At 41.4% G+C, this 18795-nt stretch overlaps 1 protein-coding gene across 1 annotated transcript in view; it reads right to left on the bottom strand.

Moving 5' to 3' along the window:
* The window catches only part of LOC124271759 (H(+)/Cl(-) exchange transporter 5-like), a 73184-nt gene that overhangs the window by 26390 nt on the left and 27999 nt on the right, over window positions 1–18795 (bottom strand). Inside the window, 1 exon segment of the mRNA XM_046706950.1 lies at window positions 6769–6987. Coding sequence (XP_046562906.1) covers window positions 6769–6987 — 219 coding nt within the window.

Here is an 18795-nt window from a genome sequence, read left to right as displayed (position 1 = left end):
GTGATTGAGTGGGAGAAAGAGAAAAGAGATGGGAGAGACAGAAAAAGAGAGACAAAGAAACAGACAGTTTAAGAAAGTGGGTGAGTTTAGTTTTACGCTGCTTTTAGCAATATTCCAGCAATATCACGGTGGAGGACACCAGAAATGGGCTTCACACATTGTACCCATGTGGAGAATCGAACCCGGGTCTTCGACGTGACGATCGAACACTAAAACCACTAGGCTACCCCACCGCCCCAGAAAAAGAAAGTCAGAGAGAGAGTGAGTGAATGTGTGAGTCTAGTTTTACTCCACTTTTAGCAATATCACAGCAGGGGACAACAGAAATGACACACAGAGAGAATGAAAACTGTTTTTTACGGACTAATTCCTTGCAAAATCAAACAACTTGTAATTGGTTTAAGACAAAATGCATCAAGAGGCATCAAAAGGCATGATCACTCTATTGATTTTGTCTTATAATCTGAATCAGTCCATTCACTCCCCACTCAGACGATGGCACACCTGCTGCCTTGTCTGAAGAGACACAATTACTGCAGTCTTTTCAACTTCATTACCACAACGAGGATTTCAGTAACTACTCCGATGTGTCTCCTGCATTTGGCAGTTGATGTATTGGGCAAAAGACAAACATTAGAAAATCTTCATGGAAAAAACTTGAATTTGTCCTGTTACCATGGTTACTCGCTCCTAAAGCATAAACGTCTGCAAACAGATACTACATTGATAATATCAGTTGATGGGATAGTGGTACTAACTATTATCTGAAGTGTTCACATCTCATTACATTATGGGCGGTGGGGTAACCTAGAGATTAAAGCACATGAGTACAATATGTGATGCCCATTTCTGGTGTGCCCCGCCATGAAATTGCTGGAATATTGCTAAAAGCGGCGTAAAGCTATACTTACTCACTCATTTCATTATAGCTTCAATATTTATTGTTGGTCAACAATATTCCCATCATACCCAGTGGTTGATGCTGTGAGCACCAGCAATGTTAACACACCGGAGCATTGTTAATTGCTAGAGTTAGTGAGTTTAGTTTTACGCCACTTTTCGCAATATTCCAGCAATATAACAGCAGGGGAGACCAGGAATGGGCTTCACACATTGTACCCATGTGGGGAATCGAACCCAGTGTAACAGGCCAAACTTTCCCCAGGCTAAACCTTCCCCAGGAAAACTTTGGCCTGGGACAAACTTTCCCCTGGGTAAGAATATCCTTGGACAAAACATCCCCAGGGAAAGTTTGACCCTGGCCAGATTCTCCTCGGGAAAAGTTTAGACAGGGGAAGAAACGGCATGCTACACCGGGTCATCGGCGTGATAAGTGGATGCTTTAACCACTAGGCTAGTCTGTCTCACAGTCCCTGAACAACATTATTTTCCCTACTGCCTAGCCCTCTCTGCAGTGCTAAAGCCCTAAATAAAGCAAGTCTAGATTTCCTCAGGTTCTGAATCTCTGGTCTCCCTAGGGCTCCTTTTCAATATAAATGGGCTTGTTTGTTACTATCCAAATTATATATATTCAGAGACTAAGCCTTAGTCTACCACTAGGCTAACCCACAGCCTTGTTGATTGTTAGAAAAATGATTATTAAACCTAGCAGTAATGTGGGTAAGAGTATGGCTCATTTTGCTGAAACATAAGGTGAGCTAAAACAATGAAACATGAGCATTTATGATCTTTTCTTGTGATGAGACCAGAGATGTGAAGCATTTCATGTCTTTGACCAAATACCCTTTTTCTTACAGGAAGACCTTTGCCATTTGCCAAGCTGTCAAATTCAAATTCCCAGACTGTGATTTCTGCCATTTGATGCTTTGTTAGAACTGATTGTGGCTCGGTTACTCAACGTGCGATGGCTTTGCTGTCTGACTTGGTGCCTAATTGAGTCACTGGATATGAAATGAGGGAGAGAGGGCACATACTCACAAAGAGCTGGGAGGGGGTCTTGCTCCCAGACATTTCAGACATTTTCAGGGTCATATTACAGAGACATAAGGGAGGGTTACTCTACAGAGACAGCTGGGAGGGTCACATAAAACAGCTGGGAGGGTCACATAACACAGCTGGGAGGGTCACATAACACAGCTGGGAGGGTCACATAACACAGCTGGGAGGGAGGGAGAGTCATACTGCACAGAGAGCTGGGTGGGGGTTTGGGGGTTACACTACACAGACAGCTGGGAGCGAGGGTCACATGGCACAGACAGCTGGGAGGGAGGGTCACACTACACAGACAGCTGGGAAGGTCACACTACACAGACAGCTGGGAGGGAGGGTCATACTATACAGACAGCTGGGAGGGAGGGTCATACCACACAGACAGCTGGGAGGGAGGGTCATACATACACAGACAGCTGGGAGGGAGGGTCATACTACACAGACAGCTGGGAGGGAGGGTCACACCACACAGACAGCTGGGAGGGTCACACTACACAGACAGCTGGGAGGGAGGGTCATACCACACAGACAGCTGGGAGGAGGTCACACTACACAGACAGCTGGGAGGGAGTCACACTACACACAGCAGCTGAGGGAGGTCATACCACACAGACAGCTGGGAGGGTCATACCACACACAGACAGCTGGGAGGGAGGGTCACACTACAGGGCTGGGGGAGGGTCATACTACACAGACAGCTGGGAGGGAGGGTCATACCACACAGACAGCTGGGAGGGAGGGTCATACTACACAGACAGCTGGGAGGGAGGGTCACAGCTGGGAGGGTACACAGACAGCTGGGAGGGAGGGGGAGGGAGGGTCATACTACACAGACACTACACAGACAGCTGGGAGGGAGGGTCACACTACACAGACAGCTGGGAGGGAGGGTCATACACAGAGACAGGGAGGGAGGGTCACACTGGGAGGAGGGTCACACAGACAGCTGGGACACAGACAGCTGGGAGGAGGGTCATACAGCTGGGGAGGGAGGTCACAGACAGCTGGGAGGGAGGGTCATACACACACAGACAGCTGGGAGGGAGGGTCATACACACACAGACAGCTGGGAGGGAGGGTCATACTACACAGACAGCTGGGAGGGGGTCATACTACACAGACAGCTGGGAGGGAGGGTCATACTACACAGACAGCTGGGAGGGAGGGTCATACTCACACAGACACAGACAGCTGGGAGGAGGGTCACACTACACACAGACAGCTGGGAGGGAGGGTCATACTACACAGACAGCTGGGAGGGAGGTCAGACACTGGGAGGAGGGTCACAGACAGCTGGGAGGGAGGGTCACATGACACAGACAGCTGGGAGGGAGGGTCATACTACACAGACAGCTGGGAGGGTCACACACAGACAGCTGGGAGGGAGGGTCATACTACACAGACAGCTGGGAGGGTCAGGGTCACACAGCTGAGAGGGACACACATGACAGACAGCTGGGAGGGAGGGTCACTACACAGACAGCTGGGAGGGAGGGTCATACTACACAGACAGCTGGGAGGGAGGGTCACACACAGACAGCTGGGAGGGAGGGTCATACCACACAGCTGGGAGGGAGGGTCATACTACAGACAGCTGGGAGGGAGGGTCACACTACACAGACAGCTGGGAGGGAGGGTCACACTACAGACAGCTGGGAGGGATACTACACAGACAGCTGGGAGGGAGGGTCACACTACACAGGGAGGGTGAGGGTTCATACTACACAGACAGCTGGGAGGACCATCATACTACACAGACAGGGAACCGATGACATTTGTCAACCAGGGACAGGACCACCCGGGTCATACTACACAAGACAGCTGGGAGGCAAGCACATGGTCATACTACACCTATTCTACAGCTGGGTCCAGGAGGGTCATACTACATAGACAGCTGGGAGGGTCATACTACACAGACAGCTGGGAGGGACAGCTGGGAGGGTCATACTACACAGACAGCTGGGAGGGAGGTCATACTACACAGACAGCTACACCGACAGCTGGGAGGATACTACACAGTCATACACACAGCTGGGAGACAGCTGGGAGGGAGGGTCATACTACACAGACAGCTGGGAGGGAGGGTCATACTACACACAGACAGCTGGGAGGGTCATAGCTGGGAGACAGCTGGGAGGGGGGTCACATACTACACAGACAGCTGGGAGGGAGGGTCATACTACACAGACAGCTGGGAGGTCATACTACACAGACAGCTGGGAGGGAGGGTCATACTACACAGACAGCTGGGAGGAGGTCATACTACACAGACAGCTGGGAGGAGGGTCACTACACAGACAGCTGGGAGGGAGGTGGGAGGGAGGGTCATACTACACAGACAGCTGGGAGGGGGTCATACTACACAGACAGCTGGGAGGGAGGGTCATACTACACAGACAGCTGGGAGGGAGGGTCACACTACACAGACAGCTGGGAGGGAGGGTCATACTACACAGACAGCTAGGGAGGGCACAGACAGCTGGGAGGGAGGGTCATACTACACAGACAGCTGGGAGGAGACAGCTGGGAGGGTCATACTACACAGACAGCTGGGAGGGAGTCATGACATACACGCAGACAGCTGGGAGGGAGGGTCAGGACAGCTGGGAGGGACAGACAGGTGGGAAAGTCATACTACACATACAGCAGGGAAAGTCACATGACACAGACAGGTGAGAGGGAAGGTCACACTGAGTGGGTGAATGTGGATGAAGAATTGTATAAATATCAACAGTAGAAATGGGCTAAAAATAATTATGAACTGGGAAATCTAAGCTTGTCTTAATATTGCTTGTGTTTGTATCAGTGAATCAAAAACCTGACAGTATCAGCAGCTGTTGACTGATGTTAGCACACCTACACCTTAATCCCAGAACTTCAGCAACCACAGCTACCATCACATGGTAGCTCCCAAACAAATTCATACTGTGGCGTCACATTGTCGAGAATCACAACGGTAGAAGCCCCAGACTATTCTCAACCTCATCCAGTTTATATGCTAATTTCACCCAGATAAATCCATGCCCACTGCCAAATGTTGATGAAAAAGCACATCTCCAATTGAACCAAATACATCAAAACAAGTAATTTCTCCTCAAGAAGTCGCTGATACAATCGGTTTGGGCATGATAACAGGTTACAAAGTAACCATATGATATAAAATATTTATGACATAATTACTCCAGGCTTAACTTTGGCACAAGCATTAATGATGGAACCATGGTTCCTCTCTCATCCTTGCCTGCTGCATATGACCTTTTCCCTCCCGTAGTCAGGCTTTTGTGAAGGTAACAGCTCCTTCTTCAAGGGCACATAGGTTGCTGTTATTTCTGAGAAGAAACCCCTTACATTTTGTCATGTAAAACTTCAACTGAAGAGCACGGATTCCTCTGTTTAATACATGTGTATTTGGATTAATTATGTTAGCATCAGATTATGAAATTAATGAAAAATGAAACTCTTAAATAATAATTCTTGACTTTTTTTTACAACTGAAGAGCACTTATTCCTCTGCTAATAATATTTGGACTAATTATATTCACATCAGCTTATGAAATTAATGAAAAAAAAAATAATATTCATTCTTGATATTATTTAGGATATTTAAGATTTTGATTTTGTTTGACTAATATAAATGTCTAAAAATACACTTCTAAAAACCTATTTTGATAGGAACATCTCCAAAGTGACATTCCATGAATAGAAAAATCAATTTAAAAATATATATAATTCCTTTTAGAATACACTGAAACCATTGAGATGATGAAAGACAACTCAACTGATGAAATACTGTGTCTGTAGTGCATTGTAAACCTTTGACATATCAACCAGATATCCTGATGGATGTTAGCGAGTTCAAACTTAGCGTTGTATCGCCATTACTTCAGCCAAACAGCATCAGCTGATGGATGTAAAGATTTCATGTGGAACACCATTAGATTGTAAAACTCTGCATGAGACAAAGTTCAGGCATATATATCTGGCTTAGAATAGTTTGAGTCTAAGCCAACTATTTTTTTGGTCGGATGTGACCCCGTCGTTTCTTCTTAGTGCTAAGCGAGCTGGGATTACTGTTGTTTTGTACAGTATATTGCTTAACCCACGTGTTCGCTTCATGTAGGCGGAACTTGTTGGAATCACCGTAACCGAGAGTCAAACTTAGTGATGACAATCTAAGGATCGTAACAAGGGAGTAGCCATGAACAGAGGATCCTGGCACACCAAAGGGTCACAATTATGCACAATCCAAAAACACATTTTCTTCAAGATCCTACTGTTTTTAGTGCAGAATAGACTGACACTTAATTTTTGAATATATATAACTTTGATAGAACAAATAATTCCTGGTTAAAGCATCTGTTCGCCACGCTGAAGACCTGTGTTCGATTCCTCACATGGGTACAATGTGTGAAGCCCATTTCTGTTGTCCCCGCCGTGATATTGCTCGAATATTGCTAAAAGCGGCTTAAAACTAAACTCACTCACTCACGGAAACCAATGACCATGGATTATGGTGATGACAAACCTGCCATCATGATAAGCACAAATATGGGATTCGAACCACGGATCATAGGTAAGAGATGCTACTTAATACTCAATACTGATCAACAAACATATCTTAAAGCAACAATAAGCTTATTTATAAATATATAACGAACTACATAGTCACTATGCGCTAATACAAGCTAAAGGGATACAAATAAAGCCAAATGGGACAGGAGCCAGTGCTAAGAATACTGTAAACCTATATCAAAGTATTTTAGTTACGATTACGTTACTAGCACGTTAGAAACTCTCCACAAACATATGAGCACGTACCGGCTGAGACTCCAACAAGAAGTACGCAGACCCATCCTGACCACGCGTCATGAGCACCCTTCACTTTTTCCCAGCATCCCTCTTGTTTCTTCTTGATAATATGTCGGTGTCGCATGCGATCGCGGGCGATGTCCCGCAACCAGTCAATGGTGTGAAAGTCGTCATACTGACCAATCCCCACAGGGAGGTCATCCAATGTGTCCATGAGGTTGGCCGATCCTAAAAAACAGATACATTTGAATTCACGAGAGGAAACCCACATACACACGGACTGAGAGAAGTTGTGTCACTTTGCTCAGTAATAATCAAATAGTATTGACAGAATAAGGAAAAACAACACGAATTAAGCAAATGATAGACATGGTAGGTCTGCACATCGTTGAAATGAGTAGGATTTTCTACTTCTACATTGTCAACTTTGTACTCAAGTCGTTCATGTAATATCATCATGTAATGTCACATTGTTATGCCATGTCACATGGCACCTTGTCATACATTTTGCCATATCAACATGTCATCTGGTTATAACACACTGTTCTGCCCTGTCACATGACATCACAATGACACTTTGTCATACATTTTTCCATATTAACATGTCATCATGTAATATCACATTGTTATGCCATGTCACACGACATCACAATGACACCTTGTCATACATTTTTCCATATTAACATGTCATCATGTAATATCACATTGTTATGCCCTGTCACATGACATCACAATGACACCTTGTCATATTATGCCACATCAATAGGTCATCATGTAATAACACATTGTTATGCCCTGTCACATGACATCACAATGACACCTTGTCATATATTATGCCACATCTATATGTATCATGTAATAACACATTGTTATGCCCTGTCACATGACATCACAATGACACACTGTCATATATTATGCCACATCAACATGTCATCATATAATAACACATTGTTATGCCCTGTCACATGACATCACAATGACACACTGTCATATATTATGCCACATCAACATGTCATCATATAATAACACATTGTTATGCCCTGTCACATGACATCACAATGACACCTTGTCATATATTATGCCACATCTATATGTATCATGTAATAACACATTGTTATGCCCTGTCACATGACATCACAATGACACACTGTCATATATTATGCCACATCAACATGTCATCATATAATAACACATTGTTATGCCCTGTCACATGACATCACAATGACACACTGTCATATATTATGCCACATCAACATGTCATCATATAATAACACATTGTTATGCCGTCACATGACATCACAATGACACCTTGTCATACATTATGCCACATCAACATGTCATCATATAATATCACATTGTTATGCCCTGTCACACGACATCACAATGACACACTGTCATATAATATGCCACATCAACATGTCATCATATACTAACACATTGTTATGCCCTGTCACACGACATCACAATCACACACTGTCATATATTATGCCACATCAACATGTCATCATATAATAACACATTGTTATGCCGTCACATGACATCACAATGACACCTTGTCATATATTATGCCACATCTATATGTATCATGTAATAACACATTGTTATGCCCTGTCACATGACATCACAATGACACACTGTCATATATTATGCCACATCAACATGTCATCATATAATAACACATTGTTATGCCCTGTCACGACATCACAATGACACCTTGTTATACATTTTGCCACATCAATATGTCATCATGTAATATCACACTGTTATGCCCTGTCACATGACATCACAATGACACCTTGTCATACATTATGCCACATCACCATGTCATCATGTAATATCACATTGTTATGCCCTGTCACATGACATCACAATGACACCTTGTCATACATTATGCCACATCAACATGTCATCATGTAATATCACACTGTTATGCCCTGTCACATGCTAGTCTGACCCAAAATACCCTCAGAAAGACAAGTGTAGGGTACGGGGACTAATTCTGCCATCAGAAGTCAGAGGTCTAACAACGACTCACACCTCAACTTCACAATCACAGGAAGACCTTTCTGGGTACTTTTCACCAGGCCATCAGTAACACCCATCATCATCAGTCAGAACTGTTAACCCTCAACACAAACACATAACCCTTTTCAAATGAATATGTCACATGCCACACCAAATATTTGGTCACAATGTACCTAAGTGACTTGCCTGACCTTTATGCAGTATGTCAGTGTGTGCGTGTCTGCCATTATGGCAGGCTACCTGACCTGGGCTGGCTCTGATGTTAATGGACACAGAAATAAGTTGTATCATCAGACACACAAAAGCTCCAGCGGAACCAACAGCCTATTGACATAATGTACACAAAGGCTGAGTGGCCTTAAAGACATTCTTGTCGTTACCAATTAGGCATGCAGATTCACAATATGTCGGAACCTTAAACGATGAGGCAAACCAAATTCACAATTTTAGCAAATGATGTGAAACTAATGGAGCAGGCATGTTTTAATCCAGACTGGAATTCCATGAGGATTATTAGATTATTGTTTGGATTATCCATACAATTTGCATTTTTATATATGATGAGGATTAAGAGGAGAAATTGAAACTTTAATAGAACAGAAACACGACAATTGTGACCTTTACATGGCTGGCTGTAACATGCAAAACCTTTAACTTAGAGATACAACGTACTAAATACTACCAAACCCATTAATTCAATGAATATAATAAAGGACTTTTCTGATAAAAAGAACATAATTAAGGTTGGACAGATATGATAGATGAGACAAGAAAATCCCGATAAACATGATGAAATATTGAAAATACCAATCTCTCACACAAAGCAATCCGCAACACCTTAACAGTTTGATCCAGGTGATTAGGAAAATATCAAATTTGTTTGGAGAAATGTTGAAATGCTTTCTTTCCTTTTTAATTAGCTATTATTTTTTTCAACAACTTTAAAATTCTGAAGATCTGGGCCCACTTGCACAAAGAGATCTTAGCTCCATGATTTTCTTTGGTCCATGTTACGATCGGCATTGGGCTAAAATTGCTCTGTGCAAGTGGCCCCTGGGATAGGATTTGTGATGAGTGAGTGAGTTTAGTTTTACGCGGCACTCAGCAATATTCCAGCTATATGGCAGCGGTCTGTAAATAATCGAGTCTGGACCAGACAATCCAGTGATCAACAGCATGAGCATCAATCTGCGCAATTGGGAACCGATGACATGTGTCAACCAAGTCAGCGAGCCTGACCACCCGATCCCGTTAGTCGCCTCTTATGACAAGCATAGTCGCCTTTTACGACAAGCATGGGTTACTGAAGACCAATTCTAACCCGGGACCTTCAAGGGTATATGCTAGTAGTAAAGACAACTCAGTGGATCTGCTTGTCAGGCTCTCTGACTTTGTACATGCATGTCATTGTATCCAAATTTCACAGATCAATGCTCATGTTCACTGGATTGTCTGGTCTAGATTCGATTATTTTCACACAACCTTCATTCAGCTGGTTCAGTACTCACAGCAGAGAATTGCTTTGATAAATAAGAAACAACAATATCAGGAGTGAGTGAGTGAGTGAGTATGATTTTACGCCGCTTTTAGCAATATTCCAGCAATATCACTGCAGGGGCCACCAGAAATAGGCTTCACACATTGTGCCCATGTGGGGATTTGAACCCGGGTCTTCGGCGGGACGGCGGACGCTTTAACCACTAGGCTACCCAACCACCCCAACAATATCAGGAAATTACAAGGAGAATATCAGTCCATTTGTTTCTGTACATATATTTCCACACACAGGAATGAAACACTGATCTCATTCACAACTCCCTGGGGAGAGTACTCACCATCAGGATTCTCTTTGTCATGGAAGTTAGGTACCACACTGAGGTAATCCTGGTCAATGCCAGGGCCAGACATACTAGTTGTTGACACACGCTTCATAGTTCAATCAAAAGCACGAGTAAAACTGTTCGTTTTCTCAAACATACATGACTTCCACGTCTGTATTGTCCATCAGAATTATCATTCACAATCAATTCTGTCACTAGAACACATCCATATTCAGACACAAAATAATGTCCTTGCTTCGCCTGGAACGCTAGCCACTGGTCCAAAGCCCAAGTCTAGTTTAATTCAGGTCAGTCAATACATAGACCATACAATAGGACAGGTACGTACAACAAATGAAACTAACAGCCAAGTTTGGAGCAGTAGATTAAAAATCTTATGGCACAGACAGCTTGTCCATATATTTAGTCATGGGACTAAAGCCAACATGACTGCACATTACAATCGTCAACTTACATGACGATCGACATGTCCACAATGTAGTACCTGCTTCACTACTGTCCTGTCAAAACCTACATAGCTTCTTCAACAGTTATCTTGGGCATGTATATTTTAATCCATTAACCAGACAGTTATAATTAGTGTGTCATTAAAATAGTCTGAACAAGTCCCACATTCTTGCCTCAAACAAAATGTTTTTCTAAAAACTTCTACAACTTGGTTATAAATAAACTTTAAAAAAAATCAGCATGTTCAAACATGCATACAAAGTCCTTATAATAATCAAACAAAACAATTATCACTTACATAATGATGAAAACCTATCTTAATTATACAAAGTGAGAAGTGAATGCTTCAACAGAAGGAAATTTTATCACAGTTAACCAGTGCATTAACGATTGTATATAACTCCACCTTTCACTAGTATACATATATATATTCCACCCTTATATGAACAATATACATAGCTTTTCACATTATCTCGAAAACCTTAGTCCTGTCAATGAAATCTTTTCCAAAAACCCACAATATCCAGGAACTTTAATGGTCATCAGAAGACGATTGGAGAGGGTGTTATCTGAATACCAACTTAAGTAGTACTTAAGGAAAGTCAGGATATATAAAGCACTGAGAGGATATGGGTCATATCGACATACATTTCACTACCATCACTATGTGATATTTCACCTTATTCAACAACCCTCTAACACAGTATAATGCTATGTGCATATAACTATGTAACTGATCTCTGTGACATATATATTTTGGAAATGCATTATGTAATAAATTTATGAATATAAATATAGCCAGTTAATTAACAACGGAAACGTATCCATTAATACAACCCTTTCTTCTGATATCCAATGGGAATAAACAGCTGATCACAAATGAAATCTTCAACGGTCCAATAGTGAAGCTGAAACAGGTGACTGATCCATAACAACGGGTGACATCTCATAATGACAGTTATCACAGGTTGGTGAGGCTTCTGTGCATAAGGAGGCAGATATTCCTGTTATCTCTACTAACAACAGTTCAATATATTAATATCCATAATAGAGACACATGGCCAGTTGAAAGCCAGGTAGAGACAGACAGCTTGGAGGTACAATCAGATTCATACACCACACGCCCCCCTCTAAACTCTCTCCACACCATGACCCTTTCATCAGGGGTCGTATAAACACTCTTACATGCAATTACAGTAATATGCCTCTGGGTTATATATTACATGTCCTAATGCTTATCTGGTTTGGGTTAATGTATATGTAGGGTGTACCTGGAATAATATAAAGTATAAGAGTGAATCTAGTAGTGCATTTTTATTTTATTTTAAACTTTGGGGATGTCCCCTATAGCTTATCACTCTACTCCAGATGGAGGCTGACATTGACTGTCACTGGTTCTGTAAGTTGATATACACATCAGGCAGACAGTATGTCAACTTTTATTATATTAAATGGAATAACATCAAATACTGTCTCATATATAATAGACAGACTATACATACACTGACATACTAGGAAATATTTACTTGTTTTTCTATTATCACTGACTGACGGAGTTTGGTTTTACCCGCTTTTTAGCAATATTCCAGCAACATCACGGCGAGGGGACACCAGAAATGGGCTTCACACATTGTGCCAATGTGGGGATTCGAACCCGGGTCTTCGGCGTGACGAGCCAACGCTTTAATCATTAGGTTACCCCACCGCCCCTTTTCTATTATCATATTACATACCAAATACCATACTGCTTATTATGATAATACAAGTGATTGGTGAGATGACATGGGTCTTACCTTATGTTCAATATTACTGCACTCGAGTAGCAATGGAGGCATAAATGAAGCATGCAGCTTTATGGATGACATGGATGGAAGCTGTCATCCATCAAGTTCTATGCTTCATTATTTAATCATCAACTTTTAGAATGCTGATCAAACAATTATGTGTGCATATGTTTTTCATTGTATACCACTGAGGTCAACAATGCTGAAGTTGGAAGATTGATAAACTTTGGTGGGATAGCCTAGTAGTTAAAGCGTTCGCTCATCATGCCAAAGACCAGGTTCAATTCCCAACATAGGTACAATACGTGAAACCCATTTCATATTGCTAAAAGTACTCAGTCACCTCACTCACTTACTCAGATTGACCTTAAACCAGTCATCACTTGTTCTATTCTCTTAATGCCTGAGCTAAAACTACTGACCTAGTGAGAGAGCCAGAGATGCTGTATCACTTGCTTCACTTACTGTACAAGTTACACTCACTTAAATAATCAAATGCAAAAATTTAAACAGGAAAGTTGGTAAACAACATTTGCTATATTTTGTTATGATTGTGGCAGTTGAGACAGATGAAAGTCTTTTTGTAGTGATTGTCAGTAGCAGCAAGTAATTGAAACACTCATAAAATATTGAATGCTGGTGTGGTTGTAACAGGAAGTATGAGTTAGAGTTACCTCCCATTGTTGTTGACAACACATATGATCATCTGAGGAACTTCAGGGTGGAACAGTATGTAGAATGCTAAGTAAGGATAAGAAATATGGATGGACAACATCTCTTTCATGACTAAAAGCAATGTTTAACACCATTGTGTCAGAACATAAAACATCACTCCTAATTGAAAAAAAGAAGTTGTCCATCCATATATATATTATCCTCACTTTCCACACTTACTTCTAAATGCCCCTTTAAGAACTTCCTACTACAGTTCCTGTACCAACATCTGTGCAAAATGAGATCCAAGGCCTTGTACAATCAGACTTGCACCTTATCTAATTGAATAGTGTAGAATGAAAATGCTAAAGTCTTCCTACCTTCCAACACTATTCCACACTATGAAGAACAAGCAAAGGCCTCTTTCAAGACATTTGACAGTGTCAAAATTATACGTTGTTGACCTGGGTCATGTTCCACAAAGTGATCACAGCACTGAGGTGATCGTAACTCCCATACTTATTTGTGGACTTACGAGTATCACAGCACTGAGGTGATCGTAACTCCCATACTTATTTGTGGACTTACGAGTATCACAGCACTGAGGTGATCATAACTCCCACACTTATTTGTGGACTTACGAGTATCACAGCACCGAGGTGTTCGTAACTCCCACACTTATTTGTGGACTTACGAGTATCACAGCACTGAGGTGATCGTAACTCCCACACTTATTTGTGGACTTACGAGTATCACAGCACTGAGGTGATCGTAACTCCCACACTTATTTGTGGACTTACGAGTATCACAGCACTAAGACATTTGTTGAACGGCACCCGGTCCTTGTTTTATCCCCTTAGGCAGGGTAACAACAAGTAACATAATTTAATGTCTAACAACTACACCCGGGAGGTGTGTTTTGTCACGAAGGAATGAAAAACAAATGATGAGATGCTGATATCAGTTAATACAATTAATAACATCTGTCAAATGGATGAGTGCCTCCCCCTTTACCTACCAAGACCCCCCAAGCTACCCGGCCCCCACACAATACAAACCTTTTTTCTACCTTCACAATTAAATAAATAAATTATCATAGACAGTCTCCCATTTTCATCAGTCACTCTTATTTTGTATTGGCTCATGAAACAATCACAATGAAATTACTCATGAAATAATCTATAATCAGGACCTCTTGACAGCAAACTCATAACACAAACGAAAACATGAAACAATTACAACAAAAATCCATCTAATTGGTTTCAGCAACACTGCACTCTTTAAAACAAAGTTGAGATATCTAAAACAGGTTACAAACAAAGGTGCAACCAAATGCTCGGTGTCGTTATGTCCACTTAGCCTCAATTGACGTTTCCAATGGCTGCACTACTTCATGCTACTTAGCAATAACCAAGGTTTTTATAACAAATCATGAGACAAACTGTGCCTAATGGCTGCTGAAACCTGCTCAAAGGTTAAAGAATGTCATCGAAAAACAGTTAGGATCTCATTGCAACAGTTCTGTGTTCCAAACACGATTATTCCATTAACGGCATTTGGACCAGACTACAGCATGTTAAAGATCAATGACATTTGCTGTTGTGAAGCAAATGGCGACACTCCTCTCCGAAGTTACGATAGTCACTTCTGTGATCTTAAGAGCCATTTAACATTGGAGTGAATGCCACTTATGATTGGTCCCTTGGGAAAATTGCCCTGGACTGGGTCAATTTCACGCCAATATGGTTACAATGCAGCAAATCAGTCACATGCATAACAGTTATCAGTGCAAGCACATATTTAACTTCTGTAACTAAAGATTTCAATTTTATGCATGTTTTAAAGAACTTTGTTTCACATAATTCTCAAACAATGTAATTTTTATATTTATCTTTCTATTAACTTGTTGCAGTCAAATATAAATATCTGTCAATCTTCAGCAGAGATAACTGGCAATACACCAAAACAGTTCCTTGTTATAATAATGTCCTTTAATTGTTTCCACTGCCAAACATATCAAACCTCTCTTACTTACATGAACGAAAGGCAACAAAATTGTCTAACTCTCTAAAGCAGCCTTCACACAGCAAACTAAAGTTTGACAACATATTGTCAAACTCAAGTTTGTGAGTGTGAACATTCCAACAACGCCACCAACACCAATTTCAATGTTGTCAAACTGTTGTTGAGAAATATGATCGGTCTTTATTCTTTTCCATCAAACTTTCGGTGTTGTCACATTCGAGTTTGAAGTGTTGTCAAAGTTGTGTTGTTCAGAAACAACCAATTGCAGTCAATGAAACTGTCATGTGACCGCATGAGACATGGCACTCAAATGACACGAAAGTTTGACATGGGTTGGACGTGTGAAAACGTGAGTTTGACAACTTTTGAAATTTTAACATGTGTTGTCAAGCTTTAGTTTGCCGTGTGAAGGCCGCTTAACACACCTCAGCAAAGGCCAAAAATGGAAACATAACAGTTAACTCATCTTATTTTGTTTTCACCAGTGCTTCGTGTAACAAACAAAGTACAAGTCTATTCAGATAAAAATGATTAAGAGTTATGTCCCTTTGAAATGGCTCATCTGTTCACGTATCAACTAGAGGAGACAGGTCTACTTAACCACCAGCCAACTGAATTCCCAGGACACTTCTTTGCCATAACGCTGGATGTATTTCATTGTTAGATGCTGTAAAGAGTGAGTGTGATTTCAAACACTGAGACGTCAGTTAACAAGGGACAAATGAGCCACCAGTTGATGAATTTATCCCTGACATAAAAAAAGACCAAAGCGAACATAATACAAATGAGAGCAAACATTTGATTATTCCCAAAAATTATTGTAAGTTCCATTAGGTGTCTTTATGCAATAGATGAGCATGTCACCTGATGAATGGGTTCAACTGAAGATGGACAGCGTAGATACTCAAATGGATTCATCAGTGGCACTGAGTCTGTAGAAAAGTGCCAACTCGGCATGTTTTTGCCACCCACACATTCATTCAGAAGCTGTGGAGTAGATGTAAAGCAGACTTCCTCTTAAGTCTGATCCAGATCCTTCGAAATAATGCTTTCCAACAGGAGTGACGGATTACCAACTCAGCTGACACATTCAGCTTCATGGCAGACATGTTGTTTCTTGTTTAATGAATCACTGGACTAATATGCCAAAAGTCAGGAACAAAAAGAAAAGAGTTAAAAATGTTTTAGCATGTTTTTGCTGGATGGAACATATTCTACATATGCAAAACACCATCATTTTATCTCGACATGTCTCTTATATTTTCTTCAAATGAACTTATAAATATCTTTTGTTGAAAACATATAAATGACCTTGGAAGGTTGGTTGGTTGGTTGTTTGACGCCACACTCAGCAATATTCCAGCTACATGGCAGTGGTCTGTAAATAATCAAATCCAGTGATCAACATCATGAGCATCAATCTACACAATTGGGATACGATGACATGTGTCGACCAAGTCAGACAGCCGATCCCATTATTTGCCTTTTACGACAACCATGGGTTGCTGAAAACCAATTCTAACATGGATCTTCTTGGGTCACCTTGTAAGGTGAAGTGAGGTGAAATTGGGTTTAACGTCGTACTTGAGAATATTTCCCTCATATGACGACGTGCATGCGTGTGTATGTGCGGCTGCTTGTACTAGCCCAGACTGAAGCTGGTTTTATAGTGCTAGCCCACTGAGATACCATGCCGCAGTGAAGCATGAATACCCCACTCAGACACATTATACTGACTCCGAGCCGACCAGTCCTTGTTGTACCCATTAATGCCGAGCGCCAGGCAGGGACCAACAAGTACCATATTTTAACGTCTTTTGGTATGAAGCGGTCGGGGATCGAACCCGCGACCTTCTGCTCTCCAGGCGGACGCTCTAACCACTACACCACGGAGGCGGTCTCACCTTGTAAGGAGTTTGCATTACGTGCAAAGAGAAAAGCAGCACAATCCCTATTCACACTCCTGAAGACACCAGAAATGGGCTTCACGTGTTGTACCAATTTGGGGAATCGAATGCAGGGCTTTGGCATGACATATTTGAAAGAGATGGGGAATCTAATTTATTAACTGCTCATATCTACAAAATGTGTTTGCAATGTCTCCCTTGTGTATCATAACTGTTTCGTGTTAAGACAATATCTATATATCAAAGGGATTTATCTTGGATTCCGAACTTTTAGTGATCTTGATAGGCAGAATGGGAGAAAAATGTTATTTTGTTCAAAATTGTGATTTTTTAAGGTTTTTACTTTTGAGGTCTTAATATAGCATTCTGCTTTCAGTGCACTAATACAAACTTGTGCATAAATATGGTTTGTAGCCACTTTTAGTAACATTGTTGCAATATCATGGTGGGAGACACCAGAAATGGGCTTTACACATTGCACTAATGTCGGAGTGAGTGAGTGAGTGAGTGAGTGAATGAGTTAAGTTTTACACCACACTCAGCATATTCCAGCTATATGGCGGAGGTTTGTAAATAATCGAGTTTGGACCAGACAATCAAGTCATCAACAGCATGAGCATCGATCTATGCAATTGGGATATGATGACATGTGTCGACCAAGTCAGAGAGCCTGACCACCCGATCCAGTTAATCGCCTCTTACGACAAGCTGAGGTTACTGAAGACCAATTCTAACTCGGATCTTCACGGGTGCACTAATGTCGGATATCAAACTCGAGTTTGATTTCGTTATGAGCGAACCCCTTAACAACTAGACTACCTCAATTCCCTTGTAAATTTATTATTCACTGTCTCTTGCTAAAGAGGACCACTGTGAAACACAAGTCATCTTTATTAAGCTTTCACATTTATCATAACTATAACTCAATGAATTAGAAATCGTAAAATTCCATTTGGGAATTTTACTGACATTTTCCTACAGACTTTGTGCAGTCTAGATTCATCCCAGTAGCCTGCCAAATATGGTGATTTCCATAATTCCATTTGTCACGATAATTACAAGAATCAGACCATTTGCAGAGACTGCAGTGAGAAGGAGCCTACATACAACACAATATATATCCACTATATGATTTAATGTTACCATGGTTACTGGCAATACTTTATCAACTGCAGCACAACATTCAACAGTATTTCAAGAGTTAATTAGTATGGAGAAAAGACACATCATATATCAGATCAAATACAGTAGTGCCTTACTTGTGACAATCACTCATGACGGATACGTGTTCACAATCTGTACGTCTTATAAACACAAAAAAAAGAAAATAATGGCTCATGGATGTTTGTGGGG

This window comes from Haliotis rubra, unplaced genomic scaffold, assembly GCF_003918875.1.
Source record: "Haliotis rubra isolate DU_JTF1 unplaced genomic scaffold, ASM391887v1 Scf1, whole genome shotgun sequence".
Classification (NCBI taxonomy): domain Eukaryota; kingdom Metazoa; phylum Mollusca; class Gastropoda; order Lepetellida; family Haliotidae; genus Haliotis; species Haliotis rubra.
This window is presented reverse-complemented; position numbering and strand designations above follow the sequence as displayed.